The 23777-nt window shown below is 45.2% G+C and overlaps 4 protein-coding genes across 5 annotated transcripts; 3 read left to right on the top strand and 1 right to left on the bottom strand.

Moving 5' to 3' along the window:
- The first annotated feature begins 267 nt into the window (after positions 1-267).
- On the top strand, positions 268-1209 carry LOC134006990 (proline-rich proteoglycan 2-like). The gene has a single exon (XM_062446103.1). The coding sequence runs from the start codon at positions 268-270 to the stop codon at positions 1207-1209; it is 942 nt and encodes a 313-aa protein (XP_062302087.1).
- An 8315-nt stretch (positions 1210-9524) lies between these two features.
- On the top strand, positions 9525-14072 carry mbpa (myelin basic protein a). Of its 2 annotated transcripts, XM_062487254.1 has the most exons (6): positions 9525-9783; positions 10519-10620; positions 11031-11057; positions 11351-11371; positions 12386-12469; positions 12807-14072. In XM_062487254.1, exons 1-6 carry the CDS (start codon positions 9676-9678, stop codon positions 12855-12857), a joined length of 393 nt encoding a protein of 130 aa, XP_062343238.1. In that variant the 5' UTR covers positions 9525-9675; the 3' UTR covers positions 12858-14072. The 2 variants fall into 2 exon arrangements, with proteins under 2 accessions (XP_062343238.1, XP_062343239.1); XM_062487255.1 differs by lacking the exon at positions 11351-11371.
- Positions 13099-18197, bottom strand: zbtb22a (zinc finger and BTB domain containing 22a). The gene is made up of 4 exons (XM_062487245.1): positions 18045-18197; positions 17546-17749; positions 16005-16791; positions 13099-15918 (listed from the first exon to the last, which is right to left on the bottom strand). The coding sequence occupies exons 1-4, from the start codon at positions 18048-18050 to the stop codon at positions 14915-14917; spliced, it is 2001 nt and encodes a 666-aa protein (XP_062343229.1). The 5' UTR covers positions 18051-18197; the 3' UTR covers positions 13099-14914.
- A 627-nt stretch (positions 18198-18824) lies between these two features.
- LOC134041018 (sodium channel subunit beta-1-like) lies at positions 18825-23751 on the top strand. Its single transcript, XM_062487253.1, has 6 exons — positions 18825-20316; positions 21270-21436; positions 21771-22008; positions 22455-22596; positions 22961-23035; positions 23235-23751. The coding sequence occupies exons 1-5, from the start codon at positions 20268-20270 to the stop codon at positions 23028-23030; spliced, it is 666 nt and encodes a 221-aa protein (XP_062343237.1). The 5' UTR covers positions 18825-20267; the 3' UTR covers positions 23031-23035; positions 23235-23751.
- The last annotated feature ends 26 nt before the right edge of the window (positions 23752-23777 follow it).

Raw genomic sequence — 23777 nt, 5'->3', positions numbered from 1 at the left:
TCACAATCAGTTTTGAAAATTCAAACTCCTGCAACTGCCCCAAGTGATGATAGGGACCGCTATGAATTATTATTTTTTTTGTTACTATTTACTAGAATTTTATGTTTTAAACCTTTATTTAAGGTTTAAAACACCTCCATGTCTCTGTAAGCCATATTTACCAGCTGTGTTGAGTTTCCACTGGCTGGAGGAAAGTGGAAACCCTTGATCAGATCTGGGCGGTGCAGCTGCTCGGCTTTGTGGCAGAGGTGTTCACCACAAGCTTCCATGAGGAGGCCTCTTGGGCTAGCCCCCCAACCACCTCCACAACAGGGGCCACAAAGACCCAACCACCTCCACAACAGGGGCCACAAAGACCCAACCACCTCCACAACAGGGGCCACAAAGACCCAACCACCTCCACAACAGGGGCCACAAAGACCCAACCACCTCCACAACAGGGGCCACAAAGACCCAACCACCTCCACAACAGGGGCCACAAAGACTCAACCACCTCCACAACAGGGGCCACAAAGACCCAACCACCTCCACAACAGGGGCCACAAAGACCCAACCACCTCCACAACAGGGGCCACAAAGACCCAACCACCTCCACAACAGGGGCCACAAAGACCCAACCACCTCCACAACAGGGGCCACAAAGACCCAACCACCTCCACAACAGGGGCCACAAAGACCCAACCACCTCCACAACAGGGGCCACAAAGACTCAACCACCTCCACAACAGGGGCCACAAAGACCCAACCACCTCCACAACAGGGGCCACAAAGACTCAACCACCTCCACAACAGGGGCCACAAAGACCCAACCACCTCCACAACAGGGGCCACAAAGACCCAACCACCTCCACAACAGGGGCCACAAAGACCCAACCACCTCCACAACAGGGGCCACAAAGACCCAACCACCTCCACAACAGGGGCCACAAAGACCCAACCCCCTCCACAACAGGGGCCACAAAGACCCAACCACCTCCACAACAGGGGCCACAAAGACTCAACCACCTCCACAACAGGGGCCACAAAGACTCAACCACCTCCACAACAGGGGCCACAAAGACCCAACCACCTCCACAACAGGGGCCACAAAGACCCAACCACCTCCACAACAGGGGCCACAAAGACCCAACCACCTCCACAACAGGGGCCACAAAGACCCAACCACCTCCACAACAGGGGCCACAAAGACCCAACCACCTTGTCAGTTGACGGGTCAGTGCCTGAGTGGGTGAGCTGCTACCTGCTTAATGACTCCGCCCCTAACTCCGCCCTTAACTCCGCCCCTTCACTGCAGACAGACAAAACAGATCATCCTTGTACGTATTCATGTCTCTTTCCTGACACACACACACAGTAAACGTTTCCATCTATGGAACTCAGCGTTATAGATTGTGATCAATTCCAGGATGTAGTTGATGGCCTCTCATGTTATTCCATAGTGATCTTTCTTCTGTCTTTTAACCCTTGTGTTATCTTCGGGTCATTCTGACCCATCAGTCGTTGTGACCCACCGTCGTATTGCGACCCCCCACATTGCAAAGGTTAAAAGAAAATTATTTTAATTTGTTTTTGTATTGGGTAAAATTGGGTAAACACAACGATGGTTCGTTATGAACCTTTGGGTCATGTGACCCGAAGGCAGCACGAGGGTTAACAGTCAGTTAGAAAAGGAACCGGAGTGGCTGAATACTGCTGATGAGGTCACCGCTGAAACACACAGACTATAAATCAGAACAAATTCATGAATCATCACACAGCTGTTTCCTTCATTTAATTAACGCTGTTCGTAAATGGCTGTTACGTACACTGTCGCAAAGGTATTGTGTATTTTGTAATCAAATTGTGCAGGCTTCATCTGCAGATGTATTGGTGCCATCTGAACCCTTTTCTGTGTTGGTGCGATCTGAACCCTCTTCTGTATTGGTGCGATCTGAACCCTCTTCTGTATTGGTGCCATCTGAACCCTCTTCTGTATTGGTGCCATCTGAACCCTCTTCTGTATTGGTGCCATCTGAACCCTCTTCTGTGTTGGTGCCATCTGAACCCTCTTCTGTGTTGGTGCGATCTGAACCCTCTTCTGTCTCATATTTGGTGACCAGGGGACGAGGGTCCACACCTACGAAAAATGAAATAATTTGGACCCCAAATGTATCACTTGTCATGACAGTAAAGAGCCCTGTATCCTCCTTTCGACATCATCATTAGCATTTGTCATGCCCATACCAGCTTTTAGCTGAGATCAAGTTCTCCCAGGATACTCAAGACAACCCTCGGTTCTATCAGGGATTATCCTAAAGAACGAGGAATGAAAAATATATAAATAAATGCCTCCTCTCTCGAGATCAAAACGCAGCCCTCTTAACCCTCGTGCTGCCTTCGGGTCACATGACCCAAAGGTTCATAACGAACCATTGTTGTGTTTACCCAATTTTACCCAATACAAAAACAAATACAAATAATTTTCTTTTAACCATTCCAATGTGGGGGGTCTGAGACAGCGCGACAGTTAAAAGAAAATGCTTCACTTTGTTTTTGTATGAGGTAAATTTGTCGCAATACGACGGTGGGTCACAATGACTGATGGGTCAGAATGACCCGAAGATAACACAAGGGTTAAGAACACTGAATGGAGCTGTTTCTCTGTCGTTCCTCATCTGAAGATTCAACAGACCTTCATACTTAGAGAGATGAATAAAATAAAAATCTAAAACCATGAGGATTATTAAGTCTGTGTACGTTAATTATCACAGAATTCATTTCAATCAAATTAAAACATTTTTTTCCTACTGGCTATGTATATATTATAAAACGTATTATGTAGACATCATAAAACTGTTGAACTGTAATTAATTCCCAGGGTTTCTTTGTCGTTTTAGTGTGTCTGGTGGGTACTTGAAAATGCATTAACCTACAAACCTACAAACTGGCCCAGAAGCATGAGAGGTTACATGTAGAGGTGAAATCTAAAACCAATGAAGCACTTAAAGGCCTTATCAGCCTCTGTGTTTATGAGTGTCCCCTCTTTATCCCAGCGCCGCTTTTAGATAATGCTAATAGATCACAGACTGCTCTGATCAGACAAGGTAATGGAGCTTTGTCACAGCTTGGTGACTATGGCCACAGGGCTCCCCCACGTTACACACACATTTACACACGCACACACACGCACACACTCACACACTCAACACACATGCACGCACACACACACTCACACACGCTCACACACACACACACACACACTTTATTCCCGTCAGAACAACAATGACCCTAATTAATAACGATTAGTCCCCCCACACACACATCCAAAATGTGCAAATGGAACAATAAACATTGCTCTTAAATGTAGCTCGAACTAATTAACCAAAACTATTTCAGCTAATCATTGGTAAACATCCCTGAACATCCCTGATCTGTCGTTACGAGAAGGTAGTGCAGTCCGATAAAACCAGGACAGCATCTGTCTGTCTCTCTGCCTGTCTGTCTGTCTCTCTGCCTGTCTGTCTGCCTGTCTGCCTGTCTGCCTGTCTGTCTGCCTGTCTGCCTGTCTCTCTGCCTGTCTCTCTGCCTGTCTGTCTGCCAGTCTGTCTGCCTACTTGCCTGTCTCTCTCTCTGCCTGTCTGTCTCTCTGCCTGTCTGTCTGTCTGTCTACCTGCTCAACATTTTGAGTAAATGTAAAATAAGCGACACCAACACTTACAGTAATGACCTAAAAAAGTACTAGTGTAAAAAAAGACTTGGACCTTAAACTTCAGTCAAATGTTCTACCACTGAGCTGTACCCAAAATCTTTCTTTCTTAATTATGTTTTGCTTTTTGAATGTTTCACAGCAAAATGCAAATCCAAGGCCATCTCTGTCACAAGGGGGGACAAGAGTCTGTCACATCTCGAATATTTTGAACTTGATTAATTTAAAAGGGTAATACGTTTAACAAAAATTGCTCTTTGTGGACAACACATTGCACAATACATCTGAAATAGATTAGGTAAGGTAAATGGACTTTACATTAGTTTGAGTGAATGAGTCCATCACAGTATAGTGTGTGGGATATTTGCAACTGATTTGCATCATAGGAGAGTACTGCCATCTAGTGAGGAAAGTTATGCTTTCTGACTTCCTATACTAACAATCCCTATCGTGTGCGTACAGCAACTGTCATAAATAAATGACTATTTACTGGCATGAGCATATGCCTGCTTCCTGGGAAAACAATAAATACACACAGACTGTAGGTTAGACAGATACTTCAGCTAGTTTACGTTTCACCGCATTATTCTTTATGAGGTCAAAAAGCTATTTAAACGTCTTGCATAAAAAAGAAAAATGCTCCGGTGCCTTGGTCTGGGACACATCATCACTCTGAGACGTTGATGGGGCACTAACACTGTGGATCCCCATGACTGATTCCTTCCTCTTCCTGCTCACTTTCAATCACGTCAGAAGAAACAGTCAGAGGCATTCTCACCGTAAAACACAGATTGCGATGGAGAGAGGATCATTTGTAGGGTTTAAAGTGCGTTTTAATAATCGTGCCTGCGTTCGTCTTCAAGGGGAGGAGACGGCAATAGAAACTGTTACAAGGAGATGAAGAACATGTTTGTAGCTGGGGGGGTTGGGTTCCTGGGTGCTTCCAAGCTGCAGCAGGATGATCCCGGACCATGTCCTCCGCTCGTACAACTGGCCCTTAGACCCTGGTGAGGCAGGAAACCTTGTTCTCTTCCCCCACCAATCCTGTGGGAGGAGCCTGTGTTGGACCCTGGCTCCTGTCTGACAAGGCCTGTCTGGAGGCCAACGGTGATTTCGGTGAAGGAGTCACAGTTCGTTTCATTTTTTCCCATCAGTTGTTATCTGATGAAGTTGAACGTCCGTTACTAAGCGGCTTGCGTAGAAAGCCTTCTTGACTGTTCAACAACAACAATCTCATACACCCTAATTTGTCAGCAGTTTTGAATTTTTTGTCAAGTGCACCACCCCCCTACACACACACATGCACACATCCCAAACCCCTAGCAAGATTGACAGTTAATTTCAGAAATCAATATTTACAATTTACTTCCTTCAAAGATCGTTCTGGGAGAGGGCCCCATATTATCCACCTCCCAAATAAGATGATCATATCTCCGCCAGGACGGAAATTAGTTTCCTCCCAAAAAGTGTTTTTTCTTTCTCTCTTTCTCTCAGAAATCAATGTCTGCGTTTGTACGCTTTAATCTGGCCTCTGATGACAGTAAATCTTTATCTCTATCTGGTGAACAGCAGTGGCTCGCTGACACTATATCCCAGCAGGACAAAGAGATGGGCCTGTATGGACGCTGGGAGAAACATGGACCTCTAGTGTGGCTGGACGTGTTTCAACAGGGTCATTAATCAGAAGAGGTGACAACCAACCCTTCCCCCTCTGCAGTCAAGAGGCCTGATACCTGTCTTTGCTCCTCTTCTCTGCTTCAGCTTGACAGGGCGGGGGGGAGGGGGGGAGGGTAGAGGGGTGGGTGGTGGAGGGGAGGGGAGGGGGGGAGGGGGGAGGGCAGAGGGGTGGGGGAGGGGGAGGGGGGGAGACCAGAAGGAAGAGGAACAGTTCTTAAAGATGAATTTTCTTCTAAACTCTGCCAAAACCATATCTGAGAGTTACAGTTCTCATGATGAGAACTGTTACAGTATCCTGAAGGAATATGGTTGTTAAATTCATAGATGAAAACGCCAGCCTTCCGCATATAATCTATACGTATCTGATTAGATTTTAGTATTTATGACACTGATAATTGTCAAGGAAGGACACTTAGGGCAGAGATAGATACATCAGCTGGCACAGAATGAAATGAGTGCAGTTTATCTGTGACTTCATTTAGATGGATTGTATTGATTGGCAAGGGCACTCGAGAAATAATTTTCCAAGATAGAGAGCAGAATTGGATATGCCGATTATGCGAATACAACCCATCTCAGGAACGTTTCTCTAATTGATAGGTAATGTAAGGAACAAGGAAAATATTAAATCATGTATTATTTTATGTTCCAATGCAGTTGCTTCAGCATGAGTTGCTTTGTGTAGTTTGATATTTCAGTGCTGCTACTGTGTACAGTGCTCGTTTCAAGTGTGTAACATATGTAGTAATGTGTCATTTTATACAACATTTTGTACACATGACAAATAATCTTATAATACAGATCAGAGCAGCCATAAATTCCTTTCACGGTGTCCCTGATGATATTCTACTGTACTTTCTATATGCATCATTTGCTTGCCGCATCTGAAAGCATCTGCAAAATGAATGAAGCATCAAATGCAATATGATGTCATGTTAACTACAGGGTGAGTGAGTTGTTGATCTCACCCTACGTGACCTTCTCGTGCACTCTGGAGAGTCCATGACCACCACCAGATCATGACATCATTGACCCATCGCCCAGCCTGACCTGGGCCCAACTTTCTTTGCTTTCTTTGCCGAAGGCAGCACGAGGGTTAAACTTTAACCCTCGTGCTGCCTTCGGGTCACATGACCCAAAGGTTCATAACAAACCATTGTTGTGTTTACCCAATTTTACCCAATACAAAAACAAATAAAAATAATTTTCTTTTAACCATTCCAATGTGGGGGGTCTGAGACAACCCGACAGTTAAAAGAAAATGCTTCACTTTGTTTTTGTATGAGGTAAATTTGTCGCAATACGACGGTGGGTGACAATGACTGATGGGTCAGAATGACCCGAAGATAACACAAGGGTTAAGTTGAAGCTGTAGCTTTAAATGGTGTCCAGGTGCTTCTCTCCAGATTGTGGTTCTTCTGGTTCTGCTGTGAAACATCACAGTCTGTGGTTCTTCTGGTTCTGCTGTGAGACATCACTGTGTGTGGTTCTTCTGGTTCTGCTGTGAGACATCACAGTCTGTGGTTCTTCTGGTTCTGCTGTGAGACATCACAGTCTGTGATTCCCTTCACAGTCTCCTCAGACTGATCCTTTTGGCTGGGCACCAGATGAGCGTCTCTGTGGTAGAAAGCCAGCTATTTCATCAATACCTTACAGCAGCCTGTGTAATGGGCCAGGGCATAATGCTGCCATTTGTTTTTCTGTCACAATAATATCTTTGTTGCTAGGCTACTATGATATAAGTCATCACAAGAAGTGGACGAATCCTGTTCCATCAAGTAATCCCCTCATAAAATGGTCAAGTATTTGAATTGTAACTGCCACTTGCTTAGTCCTTGCTTTTTAGAAAAACAGATTTTCAAGGTTGATGAACAACTTTTGGTTTTACTTCTCAGTAAGGAGATAATGTCTCTTTATCTGGTTACATTCTGGTCAAGACATCAAATGACCCAAAAATAACATGCTCGAGACATCTTATACCCAACGTCTTTCTGACGGACCTAAATCCAACATCCTCAGTGTGCTTAGTGTGTGGACTCAACCGTGTGTACAGGAGGACTTAAAGATAATTTCCCTGGATTGCAGGAGTCCAGCAATTACTCTTTTATATGTCAAAGCAATGCTGAAAAAAGATATTTGTCTAACTGTCATATTCAACTTAAATCTGCCACCTACATCAGGAAACAACACCATTTATACAACTGTCTTTTCCAACTGAATTTATATTTCTAACATGAGAAACCCAACTGAACTTCAGGGCTCCTTGAAGCCTTTTCTCAGCCATCCTGTTGAAACTGTCTCTTTTCTTGACACCACAATTGTTGAACTTTTTGTGACAAACAGGGAGTTGTGATTCCTTCCAAACAACGTCTTGTGTTCTCCCTAACCACAGGAAACAGAGGCCAGCTTTCTCCCTGCCTGCCTGGTGGGCTAGTGAGGCACACAAAGCCCAGTGAGCCTCAGCTGCCATTTGAAGTGGGTGTCTTGGTTTAGACCAACATTCCTCTCATGGTTCAAGGATACATTTATGAGTTTGAGACCCACAGCTTTTCTTCCATGGACACCATTGTCTTCCCCCAACCTCTCTCTCTCCGCCTGCCGAAGGAACAAAGTAAGGAGTCTTCTGACACAAGGGCAAACGCACTGCGCTCAACCCACTTCCTGCATTCTCTGTCTCTGTCAGGTGAGTGGGAGCCACTCTGGGGCCCTTTCCTGCTGGACAACAGATGGACGTCTGTGTGTGTGACAGACTGGGCAGAGTGGACAAACATGTCTCCCTCTCAAGGCTCCTCCATCCATCTATATTTACAGAGCGGTAAAGAAGCGTTGAGACTATGCTCGGTCCAGGACACATACTGTAGTAAGTAGGCACGCGTGTACAAGCCATCCACCCAGTTAGCAGAACTGTGAAATGAAACATGACGTTTCTTGGCTGTTACGTTTCACAGCTTCTGTGGGCCTGTTCCAACTCACGTAGCTGGGGCAGTCTGAACAGACTGTGGGTCGTAGCTGGGGCAGTCTGAACAGACTGTGGTTGCATGCCACAGTTCCTGCTATGTTTGTTTGTTAGTATAGTCACATTAGAGAAGATAGAGAATAGGATTAGGATTGGTGTTTTGAAGCAACTGGTCACCTCTGATTTGGTTTTCACACAAATTTGTATTCCTGGTGTGTGCTAATGATTCTAGACTTGTAGACTCTCACAATTATGGTTAGATACTTTTGAATTATTTTCAAGATATTTCAGGTTGATTGAACAGTGTTAACATTCAGTTCTCCGTTTGTTTTTGTTTTGAAATAAAAGTTTACACATCTACTCAAGTCTTGAGTAGATGTGAGAATACTTGCAGGACCCTGAAAATTTTAGGTCTTTCCCTGTTTCAACATGAAGAACAAACTATCAAACACAATAGGCGTCTGTTCTGGAATATCATTATGCTAATGATAGTGTGTTTTGTAACACAACTCATTCTAAAACAGAATCAGCTTTGTTTTATTGCAACCGAAGCCTCCATGGATAGAGCAACACTGTCAGGTCTGCTGCACGATGGAATATATCAATGAGTTCGGAGGGTTACTGTGGTTCATGGCAGATGCATTAGAGGTTTATAGAAAAGGATGAACTAACTAATAGTTAATGTATTGTTTGATTGTTTGTTAGACAGTGTATCATAGAAATGTGAAACAACACACATGGTTTCCAGAACCATCATTTTGTCTTGTCCTCTATTTCAGGAGATCCTTTTCCAAACCTCAGCACCTTCACATCATGTCCTTTCTAACTCTCCATGCAGTAAGGTGGAACTTACATCCCAATATAATCATTAAAAGACTAAAAGACACACGGGTCCATTTGAACAATGCCTTCAAAGTGCTGGAAGGCTGCTTTGCATTGGGCCCCCAAATCCGGCTTCTAGACAACCCTTGTTGTCCTGCTGGCGGGGTGAGGCAGATGAGGAGGGGAACAATGGCCGGCCCTCGCAACGGACGGCAGTGACTGACTCCACAGGCTCTGGAGGTCGTAAGAATTTCTGGAGGCGAGCCAGAGCCCTGGGTGCCCTCCCTGCGGCCGCCAGCGCCCTCCTACCACCTGACTCCAACCCTCTCTCCCGGTGCCCCGGAACAGGGGACCCGGCCCCCCCCTCGCATCAGCTGGGCGGCACTCATTACCCAGGAGGAGCAGGGCACAGAGCCGGCAGAGCTGGGTTTGAACTGTGTGGTAGAGGACTCGTTTAGCGGAGTGCGTTTCGGAGACGGCAGGAACAGGAGCGAACAGGAACGGGCATCCCCACCCAGGCTGAACACTGTACGGCATGGCCACAGCAAGCACCTCAGGGCAGAGCCGGAAGAAGAAGAGCCCAGGCCTCCTGGATCAGATCGGCACGTTCTTTGGAGGAGAGAAAAAGAAAGCGAGGAGCAAGGTGGGGGTTGGAGGATCCACAGGTTTCCTTCTGCAGATCCTGGTGTTGGTTGATGGCGTGTGATGTGTACTTGCTCTGGTTCATGGTGGTCAGGTCGGGTGGATGATGGTATTCGAAGCAACTTAGGAATTAGGCTGTTTTATTTGTTTTAATTATGTGTGAAAACTTCTTGGCTGCTACACTTCCTTACTCAGTTATTTTGTTGCTCGTAGTTTGGGTATATGATGCAAGTGGTCCAAACCCTTACTGACATGGGCTGTCTCCCAAAACTTTCTTTTCAAATGTAGTTTTTAGGACATGCTATTTTCTCGACTAACAGCCGGAACACAAAGTCGCAATAGAAATTCCCTTACGAGAAATGAAACTCTGAATTGTTATAAGGAAATACAATATCAACTTTAGAATTTATGTCAAACTCTGAAAAGATCTTTGCGGTCTTTTTACATGCTAAGGGTTGATGCAATTAAGTAACATTCTGAAGTGTTGTTAAGTTCATGCATTTCAGTGTTTTTCCAATTTTAACTTTCCAATTTTTGCCACGTTCCAAGTCAACTAACCTTCTTTAAATTGCCAGCAGGCCACTGGTATTAGAGTTTCATAAAGTCAGATTTTAATGCATTGACGATAAATTATTTAACAGACAAATCTGATCACTTTGTATCCATGAGCCTGAGCATCCAATCACACAAGTTCAACCCGTTTACTTGTAAACAAGTTTGTGATTTGTCTCTGCAGGGGTCGTTCCGGGGTCACCTGTCCACCGCCCCCCCACGGCCGGCTGCCTCCACCCGTCGCCATGGCGCTGACAACGCTGTAATGCAGTTCTTGAGGAGCTTTGTGAGTATTATCAGAGATCGTACAAGAAACGTTGTTTAAGAATTAAGGGTAATATGGTAGATTACCTTTACTTTTCCCAGTGGCTAGTATCGTTTTTTGTGTTTGAGTTTTGAAAACTCAAATTTACTTTACTGAGGTAAATATATTGTATTACTTCTACCATCAAGCTTTACTATGCAGTCTATTACCGCCCTCAAAAAACTTCAGTTCACTAGTTTGGGTTGGGGTGCATTATTTTAAACAGTGCTGGAAACTCATAGGTCAAACCTACTGAGTCAAGGAACAAAGAGGAACTATAATGTCCTTTGGAACTTTATTTAGCCTTACCAAGTACTTAGTCTTCACACCAGTACATTCCTGCATCTGAACCTGTCGTGAGTTGATCCCTGTGTTTCTGCTGTGCCCCCCAGGTGTCCACTCCGCAACCCAAGTCCAGGGTAAGTCTCATTGTTGTCATTATCGAGCACTTTTATTATGTATTATGTGTAAGGATTAATATCCTTACGATTTATGATTTATAAATACCCTGAGTTAAATCACACCGTAAAATACAGTGGCAACTTCCTACAACTAATCTCATGATAAACATACTATATTGTTTATCCTCACGCCCATTCTGTCATCTCAGTTTGGGAGGGTTCTGTGACAGTATCATTGCAGCCTTGTAGCAGGGGCAGCCTAGTCCAGCTGGCCTCGTGGCTGATCCTCTCTGTTTCTCTTCCATGTGCAGTGGAGGGAGATCTTGGGCTTGGTAGGTCCTTCAAACCCCATCTTAGAACATGCTTAAACAACCTGCCTCCACAGCTCTCTGACTTCCTCTGAGTGTCTCAAGCCCATCTGGGTCTGTTGTTGTGGCTGTTGTTCTTCTCTTAATCCTAACCTGCCGCTCTCACAATTCTACTTCCTCTTCCTTGTTACATTCATACATGAGTGAACTTGCGGTCTGCTCAAAGAGAAATACTCAGTTGATTATATTGGGGAGAAAATAGATCACAGTAGCTTTGATTGTAGACATAGAGGTGAACATATTACTTAATTTACAGAATTTTGTAATCTAAATATTTGGGTAAAAAATGCTCATTGCATTGAGAAAAAAAGTATGTTTTTAGTTTATTCTCGTGCCATGTGGCTACATGTTATATACATTTCTCACACCCATACACACCAAATGTTGTTTTCCTTTCAAAGTAGTAATTTTTAAATTAAACATATTCAATTTGACATTTTGGTGGTTAAGGGTGTATCATACATGTCAATATGACTTCTGCTTCAATTCAGACTGAGTCACTGCTTCTGGATGACTATCTTGATGACTTTGAAATTGCCCGACCATTTCTGAACCGACACCGGTAAAGATGCTATCTCAGGGACCTTGCATTTCAACACTCTCTCTACCTTCTTCCACCACTTGAAATCTTTTTTTTTTAAACAGTAAATGTCGTCTCACTAACTAAATGTTTCCTGTCATATTTAATCCTTCCATCTCCTGTTGCCAGAGTGTGCCGTCTGGAGCGATGTTGTGTGTTAGATGTCTGAATTTCCTATGTTGTTTTGTGTCCCACTGTCTTTACCCTAAAGGTCACAGTGTGTGCATAATGTGTGGTATCAAAAACAAGGCACGCAACGTGATATTATGTTCCTGTATGTCTTTTGAATCGTTTGAAATAGTTGTGTCCTTTTTTATGCCGCACTCCATGTCACGACTGTGGCGATTGTATGTGCAGCTGCTGTCGGTCCCGTGTTCTTAAAAACAGTCTTGTTTTAGGCCTCGTCTCCGCGACCGGAGGGTGCGAGATCACCGCTCAGGCGTCGCAGAGACCAAAACACGCTGTCCCGAATCTTCAACTTGGTGAGTTGTTCTCTTGGCCTCATTTCAAAAGATGTTTTACTCTAGTTGTCAGAAGCGCTACCGATTAACTGTTTATTATGTTCACCTCTCGTTTGGGTTAACTCAAAATGTCTGACCGTTTAACTTGAATTATATAGCCTATATATCCAATGTTATTTTTGCACACGTCTTTAATATAATATTTTCTATACAGCATGTATTATTTATGTAGTATATATAATTTTGAAAACAATTTTAAATAATCTATTAAACATACAGGAGCGATATATTTTGCATTTCTGCATTGTTATTGTGTTTGAGTTGTTATAAGTAAACAGTAAATCGATGCGGTTTACAGGGTGAAACCAAGGCCCGCTCACCCCCTAAGCGCTGGAGTACCATATTCTGATCTCCGCAACAAAGACAGCGACACGGACCCCACACAGACAGCTACAGAGGCAGAGAACACACATCTCCATTCGGTCTCAACCCCAAACAACCCTAACAAGCTAATACTCGCCTCCTTTGTTTCTAGAAAGTGACACAATCTTGGCACTCAAAGCCTGCTGGGGTCATTCGGGGAGAACGTTGAGTTCAGCCTTGTAATCCTAATTTTGAAGGACCAGATTTACAGATGTTTGTCTCCATGGCTCTCCCGGTGTCTTTATTTTCAGACACGCTAAAATGATTTAATGTAACTGCTCAAACTTTTATTCTGACAGTGCTTGTATCTGCTGTCAAGGGGATGTCCATGACGTGTCTTGATTTGTTTGTTGACTGTTGTCAGATTTGTGCTCTTTAGTCATGCTTTTTAATTCCCACCTCCAGGGTTTCACTCTGTATGTCAGCATTGGTGAAATTTAGAGCTGAAAATAGTTTGTGGTCATTGTTTTTGTCATGTCGAAATAGTTATGTGAAAAGCGTGTTGTCATGAGGTTCTGGCTTGTGCATTTGAAAATGTCATGTGAAACAAACACAAAAAATATGGATTCTAATGCACTGTAATACTTTCATAACTTTAATAGAAATGTTGTCTTTGTCCATTTGTCTTTGTTGAGTCATGATTGTACAGTTATGTCATGCAAGCCTATCAGATTCTTAGAACAAACAGCATTCCAGCGCCTCCTGATAAAAAGGTAATGAATACTGAAGTAGCTTTGCTAACTCTTATCTTCTCGTGTTTTTTTATTACTTTTAGAGATTGATATGGTTGAGAGGCTTATTGAATAGAATTATGAAGATGGTCAGACGATGTTGTTGAGGGGTCAAAGTCATGTGTAAGGAATTTAATAGTGAAAGTGGACGGTGTAATTCAGAAAAGTTTCCATTAGATCGTGTGCCTCATTAATGATACTACCTCTCACGCAGGTAGAGTGTGTCTAATGAAACTTAATAAAAACGACATAAAAAAAAAGAAACAAAAAAAAAACATTAAATTCACCTGAGGGTGCTGACGTAGCGTACAACTGGTGCTAAATGTTTAAAAAAGAAACGAGAGAACCATGTAGACTGCTGTGTTTGTGTAAACTGTGTAGCCACATTTTGTACTCTTCATCCTAACTGGAAATAAAGATATGTCAATTGCCCATGTTTTCTCAGAAATAAAGTACAAATTTAACTTTGACCGCTAAAGTGTTGCGTACATGGTAGGGTACACCAAGGCATGTTGTGGAACTGGTCAGTTCAGATTAGATTTCGTCGATGACATTTCTTTAATAGCTTCTCTTGTCAAAACAACAAGCAGAACTAAGACTTTTCCCCTACCTTAAAAGAGAAACCAACTTCAGATTGTCTAGCCAGGCCCCAATGAAATATCAGACCACTCTGCTTATGATCTCAAATTATTTTCACTGGCCCACTAATAATGGACATTTGTGAGCTCTTGTTGCACCTACAACATCTACTAATTCATTATTTTATCCCTAGAGAGCTATTGTTTTAGTTTTAGCAGTTAATCATGAAAATAAATAGACAAATGTAGACAAATGTATAATGTGCAACTGTCTTTTTGGTGATTTAAATACATTTACAGACTGCTCTTCTCATCTGGGTTTCCAGTAACTTCACAAACATCAAACTACAAGATTCAGGATCTAGTTCAGAACATGATTGTTCCTCCTGGACAAGGTCACATAAATGTATATACTCTGAAATCCATAATTTCAATTTGAACTGGAACATAATTTATGTACAAATCTAAGGCAACAAAAATATATGATCCAATTAAAATGTATTGTAGGTCTTTTCTCTTGGTTAAAGGTTTCAGGTAGGACATTCAAAGTTCCATAAAAAAGGGGTATATTGATTTTAAATGTTTATTATGTATGAATGGTATTTCCTGCATCCCTAAATCCTTCAAATTCAACCAGCTGTATCCTCCCTTGTGGAGTGGATGTTGAGATCAAGTGAGTCAATCCATCTCCATCAGTTAATCCACTGACCTGTTAAACATGCTCTCAGTCCTCATTACCCAGAGTCCTGGTCCAGGGCATCCACACCTGCAACTTCTCCACCCAGCAACCCACTCACCCCGGCCTCCACCTCCCCCTGGAAGTCAGTCTCCTCCACCTTCACCTGCCCCCCCTCCGCGAGGAACCCCTGCCCTTCCTCAAAGCCGTAGTCCATCTCGGCGGAGGTGCCGGTGTTGCTACAAGCAGAGGTGATGTCACTGTAGCTGGCTGTGAGCCTCTCACAGCGCGCCTGGTGCCGCAGGAAGCTGTCCCTCCAGATCACCTTCTTCCCGCACAGCCGGCACTCGTAGGGGCGGAGGCCTCCGTGGGTCTTCAGGTGCTTGGTCAGGTGGTGCTTCATCTTGAAGGTCTTGGCGCAGACCAGGCAGCCGAACGGCCGCAGGTTGAGGTGCTGCATCTTGACGTGGCGATCCCGCATGCTCTTCAGGGTGTACGCTTTCCCGCAGTGGCAGAAATGCACTTTGCCACGGTAAGGGGCGCCAGCGTGGGGGGTTGGGGGAGACAGAGAGGGAGGGAACATGGCAGAGGATGAGGAGAGGTGGTGGTTGGAGGGGGGGTTGGAGGCGCCAGGCTGACCCATGTTTGAGGAGGGCCAGTCCATCTCCGGCCCCCCCAGGTTAAACTCGCTGTCGTCAGGAGAGGCAGGCAGCAGAGGCCTCTGGGAAACCTGGCCTGTACCATCTTCTATCTCATCATAGGTGTCCCCGCCAAACGCACCGTCAGCAAACCGTCCAAAGTCGACCTCCTCTTCCTCTTCCTCCTCGTCTTCATCCACCTCTGGCCTGTCCTGTGGCTTGGCTCCCTGCTGGGACCAGGAGCCGGCCTGCCACGGTACCCGATGTGAGGGTGTGGAGCTGGGGGAGAGAGGGCCCAGGGGCCCCGCGGGGGCTCCCCCTCCACGGGGCTGCTCACGCTCCTCCTTCTTCAGCGACACGTCTGGATTCACTTTAGCCTCCGCCAGTCCTTCTCCGCTTTGGGGTACAGTCATGCTGAAGTCATCTGGATAGAGAGAAAAACGTATACTTAATAAGAAACAAACTATTAAGAGTAATTCGCTCATTACTCGTAACACAAACAGGGCTCACCAGAGTGTCCTGTCCGGTGTGACCACACGCTTTTCTCCGCCTCAACTTCTCCGATTCCTTCATCCGCTTCGATCCACCTTTCATTCCTCTTCTTCTCCTGGGACTCGCCTTCAAAAATGCCACCCTCCTCCCCCCTCCCTCGCTCCCTGCCGTGCAGCCTGTCTGAGCCGGGCGGGGGGTCTCTCTGTCGGGGCCTGGCTCTCAGCCTGAGGCCCTCCCCTGGCAGCTCCCCCTGGGGCCTGGTGGGGGGGTGGCCGTAGTCCTGCCTCCCTCCTCTCCCGTCGTGACTGAAGGCCTTGCTGCTGGTCATCCACACCTCGTCACAGCTGGAGTAGTCGCTCTCCCCTCCCGGCCCCACGAGCTGGGAGTCCGCGGGGTGAGCGGACGTCCTGGGACGGCTGCACCTGGGGAACTGCTGGGGCCTCCTCCAGGTTGCTAAGGGGGGCAGGGCGTCCGTGCGCCTGTCCTTCCTGCTCCCCTCCCTCTCCACGTACAGGCAGTCCGTGCTGCTGGGAGACTGTTGCCTGGAGGAGGCGGCGGGGTACGAGGCGCCGGGGGCGGAGTCTCCCTGGCCGGGCTCTGCCGAGGCTCGAGGCCTCTTCAGGATCTCCGTGCATTTGTCCACGATGTGCCACATCTGCAGGAAGCTGGCCACCGTCACATAGTTGACAATGTCGTCGCGCAGGATGCTGAGCTGGCCCGTGTAGGCGGAGCTCAGGACACTCTCGAACGCCACCGGGTCCATGACGGAGGGCAGCGACACGGTCGTCACGTTCTTGAGGAGCACCTGATGACGTGAACATGAAGGTGACCAACTGGCCTTTTCACCCAACCTATATTTAATTCCCCTGGATGTTGATAACTGGTCTGTAATAAGCTTGAAACTTGCTGGATTTCATGTGATAATTTATTGCATGTCCACCACCTGGTAATATGTACTTGTAAGGCAGAGTTTCTGGATACATGTACAGCGTGTGTCTCTGTAAGGTCAAGAGGTCATACAGCGAGGCCCCCTCTGAGCAGAATATAGCATGCAGTCCAGACAGTGGGGAGACAGTGAGGAAAATCATGTACAACTAAGGCTTATGTGATTAACGACCACTTCACCTGTTGAACGTTCTAGTGTATCAGTGTACTGACCACTGAAGACCCGTTAAGGAAGCAATTCTGTGTCATTCTATATATGTAATGTCCAACTCATGTATTTAAGCACAACTGAGAGACTGAGTTCTCACTCATGCTAGCCACTCTGTTGTGGATTGGTGGCATGATCCGACGTCGAGCTAATAAAACCGAGTCAACCCTCTTTATAATTGTCGTGACTCCTTCCGGCCTGCCTTCTCCAGAATTTACATCTTATCAGTACTAACTTGATGCTTCTTGTTGGCCCATGCAACATCTGTGCATTGTATAATTTATATATATTTACATGTTTAGTAAATTCCCTTTTTGCCACTAGTCAGGTTCATAAATGACAATTGGTGAGGGGAAACCATCCACAGTCACCTATTGTCTCAAACGTTTAAAACAAAAGAACAAACCTGGTCGTGAAAGTAGGGCGAAGAGGCAGCAAGCACGCACCGGTGGGCCCTGAACACCTGCCGCTGTACTTGGATAGACAGATCACATAGCCTCCCTTCTAGTCGCTGCTGGTTCAGACTGTCCAAAACTGCTGTCCGGACACTAGGGAAACATACCTGGACGACCGAACCAACATGGACGTGGGAACCGCTGTCTGAAGGGGCCTGTGTAGGGGAGACAAGGTAGATGCTAAGTTGACAGAACCAAGTCGTTTCACCGTGGTTACGATGTCAAGACTGTGACCGAGCGGGATTTTTTGGGCTAGTTAGTAAACTACAGTACGAGCACGGAGGCAGATCGATCATTTAATACGCAAAAGCAATGGCAATATAAGAAAATCACTGTATATAAAACTAGACTAGCTCTAAGTTCCATAGCTAGTCAAAAACTAGGGGTCACAAACTGCTAGCGTAGCTGGCAACCAATATACTATTTATTATACAAAACGTGGATCATTACCTCCATTTTATGAAGGTCCAAATATTCGAATGTAGCTATTTACCCGGCCACTTTGTTCAATTAAATAAATGTACACTATCCGCTTGCTAGCTAGCCTAGCTACAATCCCCAGAGAGAAAGAGCAAGGTATCACACTCAGCTAGGAAGCTAATTTCCGGTTGATTTCTTGTGTGCTTTTCAAAATAAAAGTCAGGAGACGAGATGAATATGTAATTTGAAGGTAAAACTAGTCCTCTAACCTTCCTGAAATCTGAGTTTTGGTGTGTGTTTTTTTTTTAACATAATTTCCCATGGTGGCGTATGGTGACACAATGAACTTCTCAGAATATGTTCAGAAAGTCTCTCTTCCTTCATTAATCTAAATCGGCCGGCGACGGTGTAGGCCTGTTCTGGTTGATGGGAAAATGTAGCATCGAGTAGCCTACAGACCCGCCATAGAGACATTCAATATCATATTAAACTCTCTATTTGCAATCTACGTGTAGGCGTACTTGTCGTCCCTCGGCATGAATATTACAAAGATCCCAAACTATAGCAGAAGATCAGAGTTGGCATCAGGCCAATCACTTAGCCTACCTGCCAGTTTAGTTTAGATAATGGGGTGCATTACTTCCATCTACAGCTAGGGTATTTATTATCGCTTGTCTGTATCTGGTTTCTAATAACCGTGTGATTGTTGAAAATTAAAATGTCATAGACTACATCTAATGGAATACTGATATAGGTTTGTCCTGGGCTATCGAAATCACGAAAATGTTGCTCAATACAAGAGTAAATTAGGCATATTGGCAAGGGTGTCCAGCAAGCGCACTTCGCTTACTCGCAGGCATTTTACCGCAGTGCATCTGCAGCATCGTCGTAGGCTAGGCTACAGATGCGCGCAGGATGCAATGATCGAGTTTCACTCGTCGTTGTCGATCAAACGAGAGAAATAATTTGTTTTGTGGACACCTTACTTTCATATTTGTGGTCGCACTGTAAAGTAGGCTCTACTCTGTGTGGTAATTATTCACAATGCCATTCCGGTGGAGACGTATTCTGCACATTTGGAGTTATTAGGTGAATATTTAAAGGAATAATCTGCTCGACGGATAAGAGGATATTTTATTCCGAAGAAAGGATTCATGACAGACCGGGAAATATCTGGACTTTTTGGGAAAAGGCGACGTCAGGACCTTCTTTTATTGGGAATACATGACAATGCAGTTCGATTATGACCAGGCTGCGTTATCGAGCGAAAACCTACCATTTGCAGCGCTCAGTAACAAAACGGGGTTATTGTAATCAATCCTATTTCATATAGGTCTTGTATTATTTCGTGACACAAACTGATTAATGCAATAGCATGTGATTAACAACGGTACGTCAAATTCAAGCAAGGGAAACACTTAGGCCTGCAGTTGACACTTATATAAACGCATTTAAAAGCACAGAAAATCCACGTTCCCTGTGCGCTAATCTGGTGCATCCTGGATGGAATTTGATAGTTGCGTTATTAACGAGATCAAAGCCAAACCGGAACTGCTTTTAGTGTGTCCTGATTTCTGGTCATTAGATATTAGTATCTCGGGAAATAGATCAAACATTATAACATAGGTTTGTAAACACTGTGAGTTACAAAATCACTAGATTTTTCAAAATCAAGGTGTTCCTTTTTGGTCATGTAAATCCGACCGTTAGAATGACAGAAACGCGTTAAGTGACTCAAAGGCCTGTCCAAATACAACAACAATCAGTTGATTGTCGCTACATTTTAAAGAACTGTCTTCGACATTATACTGAACGGAGCCAAAGATCTGAAGCACTTGTGGTGGTTACAATAAATTCTATATCATATATATTTGTCAACAGTTACTAGACCATTTTCTAGTACATGTCTGAATTGGGAATTTCTACATCCATCATTAACTTAAGAAGCAGACAAGAATTTAAGTAGGCTACATATTTCATGTAAAAATTCTTACTAAAAGAAAAAAACACACATGAACACTTGAATTTGTCTTTTCGGTTCAAATCGTTCTTCAGAATTTTATTGGAAATATTTGACATTTATAATTCAAACCCTACATCCTGTTGTCATCTGGAGAACAAAGACTCCTTATCCTATATTTCCAAATCATCTTTATGGGCGACGCCCCTGAGGGACATTTTACAGTCCAGTAGTCCAGTAGACTTGTTGACTTGTACCCTCCGAAGCTCAGAGGCCTGTTGTTAGCAAAAGACATGTTTGCTGCCCAAGTACTTCTCCTCTCCATGCTTGGAGCTCTTCTTGGTGAGTGGACCTCATGAGTGGAAATGTTTACTATCGTCACTATCTTCACTACGACTCATCTTTTGCTTTTGACAACAGTGTAACATTGGCTACCAAACATGTGCATCTCCACGTTCACTAACCTATACGTGATGACTGTCTCTCTCCCTGTCGTGAGCAGTGTCCCTGAGCAAGCAGCGTGTGATGACTGTCTCTCTCCCTGTCGTGAGCAGTGTTCCTGAGCAAGCAGCGTGTGATGACTGTCTCTCTCCCTGTCGTGAGCAGTGTCCCTGAGCCATGCAGCGTGTGATGACTGTCTCTCTCCCTGTCGTGAGCAGTGTCCCTGAGCCATGCAGCGTGTGATGACTGTCTCTCTCCCTGTCGTGAGCAGTGTCCCTGAGCCATGCAGCGTGTGATGACTGTCTCTCTCCCTGTCGTGAGCAGTGTCCCTGAGCCATGCAGCGTGTGATGACTGTCTCTCTCCCTGTCGTGAGCAGTGTCCCTGAGCCATGCAGCGTGTGATGACTGTCTCTCTCCCTGTCGTGAGCAGTGTCCCTGAGCCATGCAGCGTGTGATGACTGTCTCTCTCCCTGTCGTGAGCAGTGTCCCTGAGCCATGCAGCGTGTGATGACTGTCTCTCTCCCTGTCGTGAGCAGTGTCCCTGAGCCATGCAGCGTGTGATGACTGTCTCTCTCCCTGTCGTGAGCAGTGTCCCTGAGCCATGCAGCGTGTGATGACTGTCTCTCTCCCTGTCGTGAGCAGTGTCCCTGAGCCATGCAGCGTGTGATGACTGTCTCTCTCCCTGTCGTGAGCAGTGTCCCTGAGCCATGCAGCGTGTGATGACTGTCTCTCTCCCTGTCGTGAGCAGTGTCCCTTAGCCATGCAGCGTGTGATGACTGTCTCTCTCCCTGTCGTGAGCAGTGTCCCTGAGCCATGCAGCGTGTGATGACTGTCTCTCTCCCTGTCGTGAGCAGTGTCCCTGAGCCATGCAGCGTGTGCAGAAGTGGACTCGGACACAGAGGCGGTCGCAGGAAGAGGGTTCAAGCTGGGGTGCATCTCCTGCAAGATGAGGAGCGAGGTGGAGGGCTCGGCCACAATCGAGTGGTATTTCAAGGCCAAAGGAGAGTATGACTTTGCTCATGTGAGTATCTGAAAGTACCAACAATAACGGCAAATACCTGCCAAGATCATTTGACTGTCGACACGCTTACATAATACAGACCGCCGCAGCAGACCACTTTCTGCTGAGTGAAGCAGTGCTCGTTTGAAAAGGCTAGAGTCGGTTTGCCTACAACCATCTGGCTAGTGTGACTTAGTTTACCCTGCACAAGCACACTTCCAACGCCACACTGCCTTTCTCAAGGAAAGATCTGTCCTCAGGATGGCACTAACTAAGAACCTAATTTGACTTTTCATTTTTGAATAATTCATCATTTTTGAAAATGACTCTAGACCTCATGTCATTGTTCTTCCAGATATACGACTACAATGAGGAGGGCCCCACCATTATTGACGAGCGCTTTGAGGACCGGCTGGACTGGAACGGCAGCAAAAAGAGCACGGACATTCAGGATGCGTCCATCTACCTTTTCAACGTCACCTTCAACGATTCAGGAACCTACCGTTGCTTCATCAACCGGATCCTCACCTACCCCGCCTACGAATACCAGACCCAGATCACCAAGGTCATCCACCTCACCGTGGTGGCCAAAGGTGTGGTAACCCCAGTCACATCATCCCTCCTGCCAGGTTTAAGATGTACAGGTGCAAAATATGTAGGTGCGGCTCCCCCGGTAGCTCAGCAGCTTAGTGGGTGGCATCCCATGCTGCCCACAACACAGCATCTTGGCCTCTAATCCATCAGCAGGTTAGTGTGCATCCCATGCTGCCCACAACACAGCATCTTGGCCTCTAATCCATCCTGGGCCCTTTGCTGTGTGTCTGTCACACTTCACTTAAAAACTGTCCAATAAAACATGAAAACTGCCCTCTCAAAAATTAATCAAGATGTAAGAGCATTTGGGGTTATAAAATGCAGCGACATGTGTTGGCTCATTTCCGGAGTGAGTAGAGAGGAGTGGGGTAAATGGTTGAGTGCTTCCTGGAAGTCTCTTGTTGAGTGCTCTGATCCCCCTCCTCCCCTCCCCCTCCTCCTGCAGCCACCAGAGGCACGGCCTCCATCGTGTCGGAGGTGATGATGTACGTGTCCATCATCGGCCTGCAGGTTTGGCTCCTCATTGAGATGATCTACTGCTACAGGAAGATCTCTGCTGCGGGGGAAGAAGCGTTACGAGAGAGCGCGTTAGTGCAGCCTTGTGTTCCTCATTCTCTGTTTCCCCCTCGTCCAGTCACTCTGTCTGTCCTATCTTTAGTCTCTTGTCTCAGCGGCCCTGTGCTCTGTGACAGGCTCTGTTTCTCCTTCTCCTTGTGAAATCTCTCGAGACTACGTTTTTCCACACTGATCATTTCCTTGTGTGTCATTTCCTGCTTTTCTTCTATGGTAATTGTTTCAGTTACACTTTGTTATACAGAGATTTGCGTTCTAATTGATATCCCCCCTTTTAATCTACATTTTATGTTCTTTTACGGCCGTGTTTGTCTTTATCTCAGCCTGGTTTGGATTAGGTGCACGATGACAAGCCTCTCTCTCCCTCTTCTCTTCCAGAAATGCTGAATATCTAGCTATAGCCTCGGAGGGTAAAGATAACTGTGCAGGGGTCCAAGTTGCAGAATAACCCAGGTATGTCTCCAGAGCCTGCAGGCGTGGTGTCAACATTTTAATTTAGTCTTTAACACAACAAAAGGTGTATAAAGTAATAAAGGGTCTGATTATTTTCATAAGCAACTATTATATATAAGACCAAACTGATGTACAGATGTATACGTCATGTCTGTGAGAGCCTCCGGCCAGTGGGCCTTACGTGTCACTGTGTTTCCAGGGCTCAACTGGATCCGTAAATGGACCTCCCCCACCGCCCCTTCAAACACACGCATCCTGGACCATATACCTCCCCTCATCCTCCTGTATATAAACCCTCTTGTGACTGACACGCTAGAATGAGAGCATGGTACCAGCATGTGCAGTCCTACACATAAAGGCATGTAGCACACTGTATTCAGATGACAAATCATTATGGCTGAATATGTTTTTGATGTTGAAATTATATGTATCTAACTATGCTACATTTATTAGTACTGCATATATAGGGGATATGACTGGTTATCAATGAATGCTTTATCACATTGAATCCATTGCATAATCCATTTCCATGTGTTGTATAAATGACTAACACATTGCACAAAACAGTATGAATTGAAGGTCATTTTTAACTGAATGTGATGCACTCTTGGACTGTATTTCCAGTTTAATTGGTCTTGCTAGACGTCAATTCAACGAGAATTCAAATCTTAAAATGTACGATGTATATTCTGTGAAATAAAAACAATTGGAATTATTTTCTGAGAGAAATATTATTATTATT

The sequence above is a fragment of the Osmerus eperlanus genome, chromosome 20 (assembly GCF_963692335.1).
Source record: "Osmerus eperlanus chromosome 20, fOsmEpe2.1, whole genome shotgun sequence".
Taxonomy (NCBI): Eukaryota; Metazoa; Chordata; class Actinopteri; order Osmeriformes; family Osmeridae; genus Osmerus; species Osmerus eperlanus.
This window is presented reverse-complemented; position numbering and strand designations above follow the sequence as displayed.